This window comes from Dromiciops gliroides, chromosome 2 (assembly GCF_019393635.1).
Source record: "Dromiciops gliroides isolate mDroGli1 chromosome 2, mDroGli1.pri, whole genome shotgun sequence".
NCBI classification, from domain to species: Eukaryota; Metazoa; Chordata; class Mammalia; order Microbiotheria; family Microbiotheriidae; genus Dromiciops; species Dromiciops gliroides.
The window spans coordinates 280,058,922-280,075,859 of NC_057862.1; the positions used below are offsets into that span (position 1 = coordinate 280,058,922).

Genomic DNA, 16,938 nt, shown 5'->3' on the forward strand with positions numbered 1-16,938 from the left:
TGTTTCCTTGTGGATAAATATTAAAATGTTTTGGTTACTGTGTTGTACAAGCATGCATATACATACACATATACAATACACAGAAAATGGTCCAGAATTTAAGTTCCTAGATATAATGGACACCCATGCCTTACCTGAGCAAGACTTTCTCCAATGTTCACTGTTCTGGTGCTGTCAGAACACAGAAGAAAACACATTTCAAGGGCTTAGATTGCAAAGTAAACACTGATAGTTCAGGAAGGGATTTAAAATAATATCTCTCCAATCCCCTCCTCTCTCTGCTCTGTCTTTGCCAGACGTTTGCAGCAGACACTTTTAGAAACATTGAGTGAGGGTCTATTAAAGATTAGCCTTATGTGTAGGAAGAGATTCTTAGATATGTTCTTATTTTATGTGAATATCCAGACACTGGCCCTAGGATTCATGTGAAGAGGCTAGGTCTACACAGCCAAAATGATCTCAGACATTAAGTTCCCAAACAATTAATTTTGTTGGAATGGCAGAGAGAGGCCTACAGTCAGATCATTACCTAACTACAGGACTGTAAGTCATTCAGTTATCAGAGAGCCCTTGAATACTTACTGTATGCTTGCCACTTTGTCAAGACAAGGAAATAGATAGCATGGCCCCTACTTACATAAACATGGCCTGGTTCACAAAATCGTAGATTTAGGACTGTAAGACCATTACAGATCAGGAACCACAGTTCCCATAGAGGTTAAATGATTTGCCCAAGGTCACATAGTAGCAAATTTGAGATTTGAACCCCAAGTCCTACAATTGCAAACCCAGCATTATCTCCACTGTAGGGGAGACAAGACATAAGATCATTTATTTTTTCAATAAACATTTATTAAGAACTTACATTGTAGAGAAAAATACATAATGGATGGCCAAATGCTGATGACAGGACTCAGACGTTTGGTTTATTTGGGACCTCCTGTAGAATGAAAACTGTCTGAGGGCAGGAGGTACTGTGAGTTTTTTGTCCACAGCACGGGAAAATATACGGAAACTTAATGAATGCTTGTTGTGTCAATGGGCCTTCTTTTCTGCCCAGTGCCATGGTATATACCAGATAAAGTCAAAATAGAGATGACCTTCCAGCTTCAGTGGGAACCACACGCCACTTTAAAAGCAGAATGTATCAGGGTAAACCAAATAAACCAGGGAATAATGGGGTGAAATCCTGTTCCCCTTCCCCATCAGCCAAGGCCCCTGCTGGGCACTGCAATCACAGCCAACAGTCTCCCCCTTAATCAAGGAGGTATTTTGAGACTCAACAGGAACCCAGACTGATCCCCACAGTGAACAGTTTTCTCTTCAGGCATGTGTTTCTAGAGCTCCTTCCCACATCCTTGGCTGCTAGTGGGTCCATTTATGTCTGCAGTCCTGGGAAGGCTTCCCACTCCCTACCAGTCCAGCCTCCTTGGGTTGTTCTCACAGCTGGCGAAATTAATGGAATCATTGTAACCTGATCAGGTACTCTAAGCAGCAGCTGAACTTACAGCATGAAAATAATCTTTCATTCTTCGTGTGACACTTAAATGATCTCTTATTCAGATGGTCTCTACATGACCTTCAACACCACCTAGCCCACCCCCATGCCTACTTTAGCTCAGCTCAGAAATGGGTCTGTGTAGACCTAGTGTGATTTTGCCAAGTATTCAGCCATGGATGATCCATGGGAATGAGAGGAGGCAGTATGGTACAGGGGAAAGAATGTCCAATTTAGGTTCCAAATCCCTGGAGGCAAATTCCCACTCTGCTTATTCATTACCTTTGTGACCTCGGGCAAATCATTCCATTCTTTAGGCCTCATTTGGTTCATGTAAAATGAGAGGATTGAACTGGATAACCTCTGAGGTCCCCTCCAGTTCTAAAATGATGATTCTATGAAAGGGAGCTCAGGTACGTGAATCTTTGGCCTAACTAACCTCTGCCACTGCTTAGTTCAGAAACCTATATTCAAAATGATCAGATCTTTAACCTATCATACCACCGTCATACATGGTAGTATCTTTAAAGTTGAGAGATCTCAGAACATGTTTAGATGACAAAAGGGGTGGGATGGGGGGCATCCTGGGAAAAGTAGATGGTTCAGGCTGGCTTCTTTCAGATATGCTAGACTTTACCTTCCTATTTTAAATTTAAAATGATATGCATTATTTTGTGATGAAATGAAGCAGAAATAGAATACATCCCCTTTTTTCCCCTTCTGTTAAGAAATTATACTACATGCCTGGAAAAACCGAGAGAAAGGGGGGAAAAATCATTCTATCCTATTTCTGGGTATGTCTTTTCCATCCCCAGAGTACTAACTGATGGCATGTGTCAGTTAATTTTCCCACTCAGCTTTCCAGGCTTGTCTGTACTACCTTCTCCGTGTCATGATTGTAGAATCATAGATTAAGAGCTAGGAGGGAACGTGGAAATCACTTTAGTCCAAACCTCTCATCTTACACATAAGAAAACAGACACAGTAGCAGAGCCAGGATTCAAATCCAAGTCCAGCATTCTTCTGACTGCACCATTTCACCACCACCATGAAAACATTGCCCCAATAAAGAGAGGTGTTACTTTTCGAAACCTACCAGAGAGACTCACCATCCAAATGAACGCCGCTGTCTTCAGGAGAGTTCTCTTGGGAGATAGCATGCTGCTTGCGTAATCCAATGATGCTGCTTTTTCCCTCAACAGTTCCAGATTTCCCTTTGGTAACTGCCATCAAGGCCTGGGGCACCAGCTTTTAAATCTTCCATGGTGGCAAATATTCCTTTTTTGAGGCTGGATTTGATTTCTGGAAATGGTCAGAAGCCCCTTGGAGCTCGCCAAGACTAGTATGTGATCAAGCTTATAATAGTGTTTTCATTCCAGAATGGAAGTATGACTACCATTTAATGAGATGGTTGACAAACTGGCTATGAATGAATGGATGCTTTCCTTCAGGGAAGTTCAGAAATGTTTTAGGCAGTTGCAGCATTGTTGGAATGAGTATACAACCTTCCAAAGGGTGCATCTTAAAGAAGATAGTTCGATTCAACATTTATTGAGCATCTACTAGATGCCAGGCCCAAGTGTAATGTTTAGAGAGGAGGCCTTGGAACCAAGACCACCTGGGGTTCAAGTATCTCCTGAAACGTTCAAGCTGTGTGACCCTGGGCAAGTCAGTGCTCCAGGTGATTCTCTAGGACTAGAATTAACAGAAGCTGTTGCCTTGATACATCAGTGAAATCACTGGTCTTACATCTATCCCTCTGTAACAAGCATTTTTCTAAATATTAGGGATTCAGAGAAAAAAAGCAAGCAAGACCTTCCCTCAAGGAGATTACATCTTCCCACACTTTTTGGGGATGTATAAGTTTGGGTATGTTAAAGGATGATCATGGCTATTTGGGACTGGTTGCACTAAACCTGTACTTCTCTGCAAGGTTTTACCAAAAGGCCATCCATCCAGAATGGTCTTGTAAAGAGGAAAGGGGGAGAAGGTAATAAGCATTTATTTAGTACAGTACCTACTATGTGCTTAGCACTTTTTAGAAACTATCTCATTTGATCCTCACAACAACCCTGGGAGATAGGGGCTATTATTATCCCCATTTGACAGTTGAAGAAACTGAAGCAGGCAGGTTAAGTGATTTGCCCAGTCACATAGCTAGTAAGTGTCTGAGGCCTGATTTGAACTTGGGCTTCCTGACTCCAGATATATAAATATGTATTTAACTCACGCTCTGTACTGAAGATTGAGTATATGTGTGCAGGGACTAATGTAAATTGAATCTTCCTGACTGACTCCCTACATATGAAAACCAGCCCTAATCTGGACACTTAGCATTCAGAGAAATTCAAGAAACATTTATTGAGTAGTTATGATATGTGAGGCACTGTTCTGAGCACTGGAAATTTGAAGATAAAAATGAAAACATTCCCTGCCCCTAACGAGCTTACTTTGGGGTAGCAATGTGTATCCAGATAAATAGAAAATATATACAATTTCCAGGAGAGAGGAGAGAGAGAGAGAGAGAGAGAGAGAGAGAGAGAATAGATGGGCGGCTGGGTGGGGCATGGGAGGCAATGAGAGGGAAGGAAGGAGGGTCAGCTACTTGGAAATGTCAAGATGTTTGTTGAAAAAAATAAAAAAGCATAGGAATGAAAAGACCTCGCCTTAATATGATGAAAATGTTTAATTTAAAAGCAACATCTAGCATTAATTGCATTGCAATAGAATATAGGTTTCTTGAGGATAGGGATTGTTTATGAGAGATAGTAAGGATAGAGATCTTTCCTTGAAACCAAGAAGACCTTGGTTCAAGGGCTGCCTCTGACAAATACCAGCCCCGTGGAGCTGAGCAAGTTCCTTTAAGCCCTCAGTGACCTGGGCACTTTCTAAGAATCGAAGAGGAGGTGCCAGCCTGCATTGGTAAAGGGGATTTCCTCATCCGGAAATTCTCTCTATGAATGAAGTTATGAGTCCAGTGCCTTTCCAGGTGTAGTAATAAGAGGTGTTTAACAAAGGCTTGCTGAATGAATGACTAAATGAAGAAAATCTGGTTGTTTCCTAATAAAACCAGGAGTGAACAAGAATGTCGACTCTTACCTACTATTACTAAGTGGCATAGTACTAAAAATGCTAGCTACTGCAGGGAGACCAAAAAAAAGTATAGAAAGTAGGCACTGAAGAAGAGGTTAAGTCATCCCGCTTTTTAGACTGTAGGATAGTTTACTTAGGTTTGCTTAAAATTTGGCATCCCTGTTTTAGCTGGCATGTCCATTTAGCTTTTTTTCCTAATACTTAGTTTGGCTCCAACAGGATTTATCTTCACAGTCTTTATCCTTGGCCTTTTATGATGGGTTTCTTGCCCAACCATGATTTTTGATACCCTGGTATATGAGACTCATATATGGAACAGATTGAAAAGAACAAATCATGTGGGAAGCTAACTTGTTATATTTCAATCCATCTTGGTGCGTGTCGACAAGAGTAGTTCAAAGATGCCCCATTCCAAGAAGGTCCCCATTGAGGCAGAAATCAAGTGTTGGGGATTGTCAAGCCGGATTGTCTACCACTTCTGTTTCAGGCCCTTGTGTTTGTGGATGGCATTTGGAGAAATGCACAGAAACTCACCCACCCACAGTGTGTAGGGTTGTGGCTTCCAACCTTTCCTGTCCTGTGGTTCTGTTCCACATCTCCTGAACATGCTCTATGGAGTATGTTTATTTTGTTAAAAATTGAATTAAAAGAACTTTTTTTGTTAAGAATTGAGTGATATACCCTGAGATTAGACATTTAGGTTGTTTTAGTGTTAGCATGGCCACAGATCCTTTAAGACCCAAACTGGCCTTGTATTAGTATGTATAATATTATTGAATAATATATATGTATGTATAATACTATTCCGTGTGACCATGTTAGAGGTGTAGTAGAGGCACTGTGACTCAGATAGAGTTCAGGGCTTGAATTTAGGTCTGCGAATATATCCTACCTCTGACCCTGAAAAAGCTCTGTGACTCTTAACAAGTCACTTAAACTCTTGTGTGACTCAGGCAAAATTTGCACTGATAGAAGTTCCCCTACCAGAAATCCCCATGCTGTTGGAACCACGGGCCTAAAATGCTTCTGGAGTCATAAGAGACCAGGGTGGTGCAATGGCAGTAACAGCAAACTTGTATATAGTGCTTTTAAGGTTTGGAGAGGTCTTGAGTTAGAATCCTGACTCGGCTACTTAAAATTATGTGACCTGGGACAAGTCACTTCCGCTCCAGGTGTATTATTCATGGTAAAATGGCCCTTCCCACTCTATCTATAAGGCTCTAAAACACTTTGATGTCCATTTGGGAAATGATAGGGCACAGTCTAGACTTTGTTGGAGGAGCAAAACCAAGTCATCACTGTTCATTCTCTACCACATCCTTTCAGCAAACACTGAGTGCCTATTGCAGGGGCCAGGTAGAGTAGGCAGAATTAAACAGATTAAGCCTACCCTTTCATATCTCAGTCTGACATAAGCATGAAACAGCATGAGACAATGACAACATAATATACTACTAGACCAGTTACTCAGAGGGTCAGAGCTGAAAGGACATATATAGAACATATATAAGTAGCCAGTGGGAGAGGGGAACAGCAGCTGCTGCTTTTGACAACCCCCCCCCCCATATTTGGAATAATTCTAAGCTAACTCTGGTGTGTACTTTCTCCTTTCACAGAAATGGTTTCCCCAAACAGACGGCAGCACAGCTGATCCTGAGAGCCATCTCCAGCTACTTTGTGTCCACAATGTCCTCGTCAATCAAAACGGTTTATTTTGTGCTCTTTGACAGTGAGAGTATAGGGATATATGTGCAGGAAATGGCAAAACTAGATGCTAACTGAGTTGAAAGAACTACAGAAGCAGCCCAAAATCACTTGGTCCCTTTCTCTGAATTTAAAATGAAAAAGAAAAAAAAAAGTCCTTAACTCCTAATTGTGAGGCAACACCCTTTATTTTCAATTTTGCTCATCTAGGGAAATGAGTTTTTTGGGTTTTTTTGTTTTGTTTTGTTTGTTTTTTGGGTTAATTTGTTTTTTGACCTTCTAAAACGTTTTTTATGTTAGCACTGATAGTTGGCGTTACTGCTGTTAATGCACTGTTTCAGCCCTTGTATGAGTTTAGTGTAATCTAGGAGATTTTATAGTTTTATTTTAATGAAAACCGGATTGATGCAGACAGTAGTGGGAAGTACATTGTCTTTTACATGTGGAAGAAACCAGGAAGCCCTATTTTGTAACTGTGTTGTGGTACGTAATCCTACATTGCGTGATGTTTTGCTTTCATCACATTGTTCTCATTTTTTTTTCCTAAAACAACAACAAAAAAAAGACAAAAAAACCACAAATCACATCTAATTTCTGTTTACTTATTGTCTTAATGATTGATCTGGAAATGGGGGAAAAAAAGAGAAGCCTGTTGTCCTTAATTATATTTGCAATTTGGAATTTGTGTGAATTGATTTAGTAAAATGTTAAACTGTTTCTGTGCTTTGTGTGTTTTTGGGTAACTATGCCAGAGAGGCCAATGGCTAGCTTCTCACATTGGTTGGGGAAGGATGTCAGGCTCTTGGAATGGCCCAGATCTTGCTTGTCTAGAGAAGAGGATAGGCCAGGGTTAAAATCCCATTCACTAGTTTTTGTTTCAGCTTTCAAAATCTTCAGGCAGTGAAGCTCACGTTTTACTTGCAGGGTCAGACAATGGGCCCTTTTGTCTTAGCTGCATATCATACCTCATTCTTACATACTAACGATGTAGGTCAAGGCCCGAAGGCTTAGGAAGGGACCATTGGCATAGGCTTGTCCCTGAAACCACCCACCTATAGTTGCAGACCAAGGTCTCAAAAACAAGTGTTCAATGTGACTTTATTGATATGATTTTCCAGTGAAAGGCAGTTTAGTATAGAACAGTGATGTGTGATGTTAAAATAATTACTATAAGGGGCAGCTAGGTGGCGCATTGCATAAAGCACTGGCCTTGGATTCAGGAGGACCTGAGTTCAAATCCAGCCTCAGACACTTGACACTAGCTGTGTGACCCTGGGCAAGTCACTTAACCCTCATTGCCCCGCAAAACAAAACAAAAATAATTACTATAGACACCAGTTTGGGTAAGCATATTATTAATTTATCAATATTTTACCAGCAAAGGATTTGACTACATGTCTCCCTAATTTCTCATGGCCTCAGGCTCTATGGTGAAGAGAGCTTCATCATGCCAGTTAGTGCTAGCAGGAGAAAAGACCCATGTTGTCTCCCAGAGAGACAGCATGTGGTTGGTCTCAAGGAGACCCAAGAGAGTGAGCTAGAGAGACAGAGACCGCGTAGTCCCAGAAAGTCAGGAGAGACCCAGACAACACCCCAGAAGCCTTCACATGGAATTTTCCAAGGATTTTTATCCTCTTTTGATAGAGGCCAGTCCAAGATAATTGGGTCATTATACATCAAATCTAATTGGTCAGCATCATTCAACTCTATTGCTTGATATAATTTGAAGGGGGTCTACATTAAAATGAACTCTAGGGATGACATCAGGAAAAAAATATGCAAAAGACCCTCACTCAAGTTGCTTAAGGCAAAGTCCATTATCTAGGTATGGTTTAATCACATCAGTCCTTGTGCAATTTGGACAAAAGAATCTATCTCCATTTTGTTCATCCCAGATGAGATTGGATGAAGTCTTAAGAACTCACTTTCTGGAAAAGGTGGGGAAGGGAAGGGGGGAAGAGAAAAGACTGATCCCTGGGTCCCCCAAGAAATCAATTATTAATAATTATTTTCTCATAGGTGTCACACTCAAATAGAGGGGCCACTAAATAGCATACAAGAGTCCCTGCTGCATTATCGACTTAGAAAACCACATTACCATAAAAACTATGTTCAGTTGTATTTTTATTTATTCTGTTAAATATTTCCCAAATAATTTTAATTCAACCGGGGGAACACTGTCCTGCCTTTTTGACATCTCTGATATAAAGGGGCTTCAAGTCCTGAGCCTGGTCCATACAAACTTTGTAATTCTGGATGATTCAGACTTCTCCAGGCCTCAGGTAAATCTCCAAAGCTGTACATAGAAGATCAACTGCTAATCTGCATTGGTTAGAGTCTACTCATCAAGAAGTTCTATCTTTTTTTTTTTTTTGGTGATGCAGTTGGCGTTAAGTGACTTGCCCAGAATCACACAGCTAGTGTTATGTGTCTGAGGCTGCATTTGAACTCGGGTCCTCCTGATTCCAAGACCCGTGCTCTATCCACTGCGCCACCTAGCTGAAGAGGTTCTATCTTAATAAAATCTCAGGTCTATACTTCATTTCTCCCCATCTTCCCCCCAAAAAACAAGCTATTTTCATGCTCGTTAGGGTATTTTATAAAAATAATGAATGCTTGAATTTAAAAAACAAACCCCCTCAGAACAGTTTTGTTGCTTCTTTTTGTTTTCTCATTGGAAAAGACCCTGATGTTGGGAAAGACTGAAGGCAAAAGGAAAAGGGGGCAGCAGAAGATGAGATGGATAGATACTGTCATAGAAGCCATGAACATGAGCTTGACATTGGGAGACAGTAGAGGATCGAAGGGCCAGGCGTACTGTAGTCCATGGGGTCACTGAGAGTCAGACACAACTGAACAGCTGAACAACAACAATTTGTCTTAAACACAGGCCACTTTGTCCTGTCTAATCTATCCTGGCATACACATTCTCTCGGCTCTGAGCCTTACCACCTATGTAACCTTGGGCAAATCACTTAATCTCTCAGAGTTCTGTAAAACAAAGAAGTTGGACCAGAGGCTCTGAGCTCCTTTCCAACTCTATTCTCTTCATGCAATAAACAGCTACACCCTGGGTGAGGTAAAAGTTCACTATCATCAAGGACTCTTAGAAGTCACACTTCATTTATATGACAGGGTTAGACTAGATAATCTCTAGGGACTCACCCAGCTCTGAAAACAAAATAAAATAACAACAACAAAAACCCTATGAGTCTTTTCCTGTGATTCTTACTCTTAAGCCATATTTTAAAGGTAAAAAAAGATAATACAGTATAATGTTTCATTTGGGTGTTGTCCTTAGGTGATTTCCTCCCCCAAACAACCGAGCTAGTGCAGCATCTGGTGACTTCATATTCAAACCAGAAATGTGGCTTACTGAGCTGTTCTTTAAACTTACCTATTATTAGATACATTCATTGTGTTTCCATGGTCTCTGCTGGGGCTTCTATGTTTGTGTCTAGGCTTTGTAACCCTGGTACCAAAGCACAAGATTTTTCCCCCAAAAAAGAGAATTTTTCTCTATTCTTTAAGAAGACATGTTTTTAAAATGACAATAACTTCAATTAGTGGATGTTGTGTTTTGCAGCTAAGCTGCTTGATAATTAAGCAGATGAAATTACTTTGAAGGATGTAGAATTTTATCAATTGGTGGAGGAACTGGACATTACAGGACTTCTAAGACCTGCTTAGGTCCAAGGTCTAATGAAAGTTCTTAGCCCATCCCTGACTTTCTTTTTTGGGTAAATCAAACCCTGTATTTTGTAAAGATAGCCACTAGATGTCGCTAAAAGGACTGAAAAGTAAATGATCTGTCCCATGTGTTCACACAAAGGCCTACATTGTATAGGTCCTGTGAAGTTTGCAGTAATTATTTACCATCATTACCAAAAAATATCTGAAGTTTCAGAAAAATGAACTACACTTTCCTCTCTCTGTGAATGTGGAGTCTCCAATCTGTAGTAATAATTTTAGAAGAAAATGGTGCCCAGAACTTAGTGCTGGGTTTTGAGCCAGAGGACATGGATTTGAATCTTACCTCTATCCCTTGCTACCTGTGTGACCATGGACAACATTTTGCCTCTTGGACTTCAGTTTCCTTATCTGTAAAATGTGGGGGTTAAAGTAGAAGGTCTCTAAGAATTCCTTCCAGTTCTAAATCTCTGATCTTAGGGTATAAAAATTACTGTCTGGGGGGCGGCTAGATAGCACAGTGGATAAAGCACCAGCCCTGGATTCAGGAGTACCTGAGTTCAAATCTGGCCTCAGACACTTGACACTTACTAGCTGTGTGACCCTGGGCAAGTCACTTAACCCCCATTGCCCCGCAAAACAAAACAACAACAACAACAAAAATTGCCGTCTGTTAGAGTCTGTACTCAGGACCACAGACTGAGAGTTGGAAGGGATTCCTACATTTTACAGATGAGGAAACTGAGGCCAACGGAGACTAAATGCTTTCCTCAGAGTTACATAAGTGGTAGAGTAAGGGTTAAAATCCAGATTCTCTAATCCCAAATTCAGTGGTCTACTCTGTGCTGATCTCTACACCACCATTAAAATGATTTAACAAAATGAGTTCAACAGTAGTTACCTTAGGGCTAAGGGTCTGAGAGAAATGTTTCATCCTTTCAAAATATACACCACTGCAAAGAAATTCCCATAAAACATATTTTTTTTCTAGCCAGAAAACTAGCTCATAAGAAAGGAGAATGCGCCACAAAAATAATTTGCTTCAGCTGGGAAGAAATCCTGTGAATTCAGAAGAAGAATAACTTGTACTAAATGCTGAAATTTGTTTTAATTTTTAAATATATAAAAATTATCCAAAAAATGGGGGGGACGGGGGGATAACGTGCCCATGTGCCTCTGGTAGGTGAGTATGCCTTTCCAAATGAGCAGCCACAAACAGACATGCAGTACATGGATATACTGTGGTGTTTGCCTGTGTTTGCTTCACAGTCATGCCCCAGTGCATTAGGACTCCTTAGAAATTTTGCCTCCTGAATGAAAGCCCTACAGGTTATGAGTTACACTGTACTCTGAAGAATAGAATCAATAAGGTAATCGGTTCATCTGGATAGTTCTGGAGGAAAGAATCAAAAGATATACCTGGGTTCAGAAGAGACATGGATTTGAAAACAACAATCCTCAACTTCTCCAATCTCGGTTTACCCATCAAAAAAACTGGGGAGAATAATACCTATAGTTCCTACCTCTAGATTTGTTGTGAGGGTAAAATGATACATGCCAAATATTTTGCAAACCTTAAAGCAATATACAAATATCATCTATCAATAATACTTTTGTCCTTAGTGGCAGGGTTTGGATTTTTTTTCCTTTTCTTTCTTTTTCTTTTGTTTTGTTTTGGCCCTAAATTATCTGGACAAAAGTTGGTTGTCTCAGTTATCTTAACTTTTTTTTTTGGTGAGGCAATTGGGGTTGTGACTTGCCCAGGGTTACACAGCTAGTAAGTGTTAAGTGTCTGAGGCCAGATTTGAACTCAGGTACTCCTGACTCCAGGGCCGGTGCTCTATCCACTGTGCCACCTAGCTGCCCCTATCTTAACTTTTATCTTAACTGCTAGGTTCTGTTTAAGATTTAGACAGAGAAGCAATATTTTCTTCTTTGATGTCAACTTAACTCCAGAGAAGCCCCTGGACTAAACTTCCAAGGATATTGCCAGTTCAGACTCTGTCGCTCTGAGAATCACTCCACAACCCTGTGCTGAAAAAAGAAAAATGGCACCTCTTTTAAAGACATCTCTAGTCATAAATACATAAGCATGTACTGCCTGCCTTCTACGTGGAGCTTTATACGTGGCAAGATCCCCACCCTCAGGGAGTATCCTTTCTAATAATGGAAACAAGGGTCCTTACCCATACACAAAATGATTATTAATATTCATAACTAATTTGCACTTATGGAGCATTTTAAGGTTTTTAAAATTTTCTTCAAACCAACACACAGAAATTGGTAGTGCAAGTGTTTTATAGGGAAGGAAACTGACATTCAGAAATTGAGTGACTTATTCTGTCACTGCAGTTAGAGGAATCACATGCTAAATGAGTGATCTAAGATAGGTTCTGTAAGAGAGGAAAGATAAATCTGGGTGGACTGGGTTACTCAGGGAAAGCTTCCACAGAGTACTTGAAACCTGATTCGGACCTTAAGGACAGATGGGAGTTGAACAGACGTAGAAGAAAGGGGAGGACATTCCAGGTGGAGGAAACTGTGAGCAAAAGTGGCAAGGGAAAGATCCAAAAAGCCCAGGTCGAGGGGCTGAGACACAAAGACATCTTTAGTCAGATGCATAAGTGGTCAGATTTCCCATTTGAATTTGTGATTGAGCATAAATGAGGATAGAATGGACTCTGCACTATGTAAGAGCCATGAGTCAGCAGAGTCTTTTTGCTCAGATGAGTCCTGAGATGTGTAACTCTAGATCTGCCTTGTTTTTCAGTCCAGCTCCTCCTACTACAATTCTCTCACCTTCTGGGCTTATCCATCCATGTGATTTGTTTATCTTATAAAATTACTCCATCACATTCATGGTCAGACTGCAGTGTTAAGTCACAGCTGCATTTAGCCACTGACAGAAATATAATTTTCTAGGAAAGGAAAGGGGGAGGGAAAGAGGTTAGGAAAGGAAGGAAGGAAAGAAAAGAAAGAGAAGGAGGGAGGGAGTTTGAAAGAGGAATGGAGGGGAAGGAGGGAGGAAGGGAATTAAGTTAGTTCCAATTTTCTCCAGGGTTAATAAACATCAAATTCTTGGGTTCTAGTTTGCCAATTTGGTATTTTTAACATTCAGACCTAAGAGTGAAGGGGAAACACATGCTTGTATTTGGATGGGGGTTATCTTTTTTCTGGGCTATATACTACTGTCTCTTTAGTTATCTCAGGAAAGATAAACATGCCATGTAGGAAAGAAAAGAAAAAAGAAGAAAAAGGAAGAAGAAAAAAGAAAAAGGGGAAGGAAAAATGAAGAAATAGGAAATGAGGGAAACAGGGAGAAAGGAAAAAAGGGAAGAGTGAAAAAATATGAAAGGAAGGAAAAGAAATGGGAAAAGAAAAAGAGAAAGCTGGTCTAAATTATTTGAGGTCATTTTATTGTGTTTTTTTTCTCTTTATAACCTATATCCATTGTCTTTGACATCAAAATGATCTCACAGGAATGTACTGACAAGACCCACAGTAAAAGTTCTCATTAATCTCTTTCTCACACATCCCAGTAAAGGTGTGTAAATATATTCGCTTTTCCCTGACCCCAGCTTGTGAGGTTTTGTTGAGAAGTTTCTTAAGAACTCATTTCCTCCAAACCATGGCAAACATATTGAAGACCCTTTTTCTTTGGGGCTCCCCAAATTCCAACCTGAGACAGGATTAGGATTGTCCCAGGTCATACAAAAAAGCACTTTGCAGGCTTTAAAATGGTAGAATTATTATTATTATTAATCTTTATATTTTATGGAGTTAAGATAGAAATGATCTGGGGTTGAGTCACTTTTTAATGTTTAAAGGGTACTATTGTGCAGGTACATGAAATGATTGGGTTGAGTTTTTTTTAATTGAATAAAGTATTGGGATACAGATTCATCTTCTGTGGACTCACTGGAAGCATCTTCAGAATAACTCTAGTAGCTACCTTTCTCTTTTCCCCCATATTTCTTTTCCTTCCTTTTACATTTTCCTTTTTCTTTCACTCTTTCTCTTCTTCCCTTTTCTTTCCTTTATCATTTTCTTTTTGTTTCCTCCATTTCTTCCTTTGTTTTTTCTTCCTTTTTTCTTTTCCATCATCTTTCTTTACTCTTTTCTTCTTTCTTTTTCTTTTCCTTTCTTTTCTTCCCTACATGGCATTCTTATCTTTCCTAACAATGATGACAAGAGGGCAAGAATAATAGAGATGATATATGTGCACAGACATGATATGTACTTCTATATATCAATATTGGTACTTAAGATATCTCCATCTCTACCTATTTATACAGCATGGTGCAGTGGTTAAACTGGCCTTGAAGCCATGAAGACCTGAGTTCAACTTTCACCTCTTACATACACTGGCTAATGTGACTCTGGGGAGGTCATTTAACTTTAATGCTCTAAATAACTAGAAGATTTCCCTGAAAATACCACATCTGGAGAATTCCATTTAGTTCTAAGTGCCACATTTTGAGAAAACCATTGATAAGCTGGACACTGTCTAGCTTATTAAGAAGAGTAATCAAAATGGTAAGGAGACTGGAAAAGCCAGAGAGGATTAGTTTAAGGAACTGGAGATATCAAGTTGGAAAATGAGAAAACTTAGATGGAATGCCATAGTTTTCTTTAAGTTTCTGAAGAATTCTCATGTAGAAGAGAGACTAGCTTTATTCTGTTTGGCCCCAGAATGCAAAACTAGGCATTGTAACGATTGGAATGATGCCACCTACTGGAGACTTACTATAGGAAAGCTCCGCCATAAGGAGAAGACCTCTGAGGGCAAGCCATGCGGTCAAGGTCCTTGGCGTCAGGAAGTGATGTTTGCTCGTGGGTACTGTCTATTGAGGCTACCAGCCAATCAACTTGAGGAGCCTCCCATTTCTGGGAGGAGGACACAAAGTAGGAATTGGATGCTGGGAGAGGGCTTTTTCCTCTTTTGGTTCCTGACCTCGCCATGGTGGGTCGGATGATGGGGACTCTTAGAAATAGTTAGATTTTTACCTTTCTCTCTGATCCTAATGCTCTTTAATAAATACTTAAACACTTAAATACTCTTGCTAAAGCTTTTAATTTATTGGCGACCACTCATTAGATTTTAGATAGTATAGCTAGAATTTTAGCCCCTTACAGCATAATGGTTGGAAGTTGCATAGAGGCATACCTCAAAGTAAAGGAGAAAGAAGGAAAAAGGAAACTTCCTAACTATTAGAGCTGTCCCAATGTAGAAGGGATTGACTGAGGAATTTGTGGGCCCTTATTGCAAGGTCTTCAGATGAAAGATGGAAGACCATTTATTTGGGATATCATAAAGGCAGTTCTTGAACAGATACAGGTTAGACTCAAAAGCTCTGGAGGTTCCCTCCAAGTGTGAGGTTCTGTGATTTTGTGGAATCACAACATAAACTCCATGAATATTGTTTTGGCTCAGTTGGAAATGAACTGGCCTAGAGAGAAAAGGGTGGATAGCACTTTCAGATTAATATTCTTTTTTTAAAAATTATTTTGGGGGCAGCTAAGTGGCGCAGTGGATAGAGCACCGGCCCTGGATTCAGGAGGACCTGAGTTCAAATCCGGCCTCAGACACTTAACACTTGCTAGCTGTGTGACCCTGGGCAAGTCGCTTGACCCCAATTGCCTCACTAAAAAAAAAAAAAAAAAAAAAATTATTTTGGGGGAGGCAGGGCAATGAGGGTTAAGTGACTTCCCCAAGGTCACACGGCTAGTAAGTGTCAAATGTCTAAGGCCGGATTTGAACTCAGGTCCTCCTGAATCCAGGGCCGGTGCTCTATCCACTAAGCCACCTAGCTGCCCTCAGATTAATATGCTTATGTTAACAGCATCACAGAGTCTCCCTGTTACACCAGGGACAATTTTTGCCTTTTTTTGTATCCCCACAACTTGACATAGTGCCTGGCACATAGTACACATTTAATAAATGCTTGACTTGATTTGACTTATATCGGAAGGGGAAGGAAGGCTGTTCTCATATCAGCAGCAAGGCAGCCTTGCATGAGCAAGTGCTACATATGATTTGTAGCCAGTGGCTCCCAAACTTAACAGGAAGAAGAAAAGGATTGAGGGTATTCAAGTTGCAGAGTAAAAATACCCTATTCTTCCATAACATTCCCATAACAAAAGTTGTAATGCCCAAAGATATAACAATGGTAACATAATTGCTGGGCCCAAAGAATGCAGGTAGGGAGAGGATTGAATTTACATCCCTGCTGGGAGGTGGAAGGCAGCCACTAGCTCAAAGACTTGGAAATTGCCACCAATTCCTTTCTGTCTTGTGTCCTTTAGAGATTTACTTTGCTCTTCCTTAGAATCCAACTTAATGCCTCTCTGACTCATGTGTAACCATTATCCCAGCAGCCTGCTCCTTGGTGACATTGGCCTTCCCTGGAGCCTTCCCAAGGCCTCAGTGAAGACACCACCACTAGCTCTCACTATGGCTAGCCTACAAAACCTCCTTTGGCCTTTACTGCCCACCCCCCGGTCATCCTAGCCCCGTGTTCCCATTGCCCAGGCTAAGTAGGAGAAATTTGATATTTTTGTACTCAAAATGACTGGTCTTCTTAGGCTTAGGAGAATAAATTAAAACTGAGCCCAAGTAGGCTCAGCTGCAGTGGATGGGCAAATTGATTTGCTTTACCATCTGGGAGATTAAATTCCACTGCCAAAAAATGGCACCAGCGTAATTAGCTGTCAGTCAGGCTGCAAAGAGAGAGGCTGGGGAGGATAATTGAAACCTTTGCAGCTTCTCATTAGGTTCTACAGGAGCCTGATTTGCAAATTTCCACCTTTAGGTGGTTCTGTCTCTCAGAACCCTGACAGAAATTGTACTCGGGCTGCACAATGCATTCTTCTGAAGGGAAAATAGGAATATTGTGCAAGGGCAGGATTAATTCTAAGTAACTTTCACTTAACTCAATGTGCTTGTAATATAT

General features: G+C 40.4%; 1 protein-coding gene across 5 annotated transcripts in view; it reads left to right on the forward strand.

Annotated features, from left to right (window-relative positions):
- Positions 1–7,012, forward strand: part of LOC122740668 (core histone macro-H2A.1) — a 101,401-nt gene extending 94,389 nt beyond the window's left edge. For all 5 annotated transcript variants that reach the window (XM_043983161.1, XM_043983165.1, XM_043983162.1 and 2 more), the window contains exon 9: positions 6,208–7,012. In XM_043983161.1, coding sequence (XP_043839096.1) covers positions 6,208–6,373 — 166 coding nt within the window. In that variant the 3' untranslated portion in view covers positions 6,374–7,012. The remainder of the gene's footprint in view (positions 1–6,207) is intronic.
- The last annotated feature ends 9,926 nt before the right edge of the window (positions 7,013–16,938 follow it).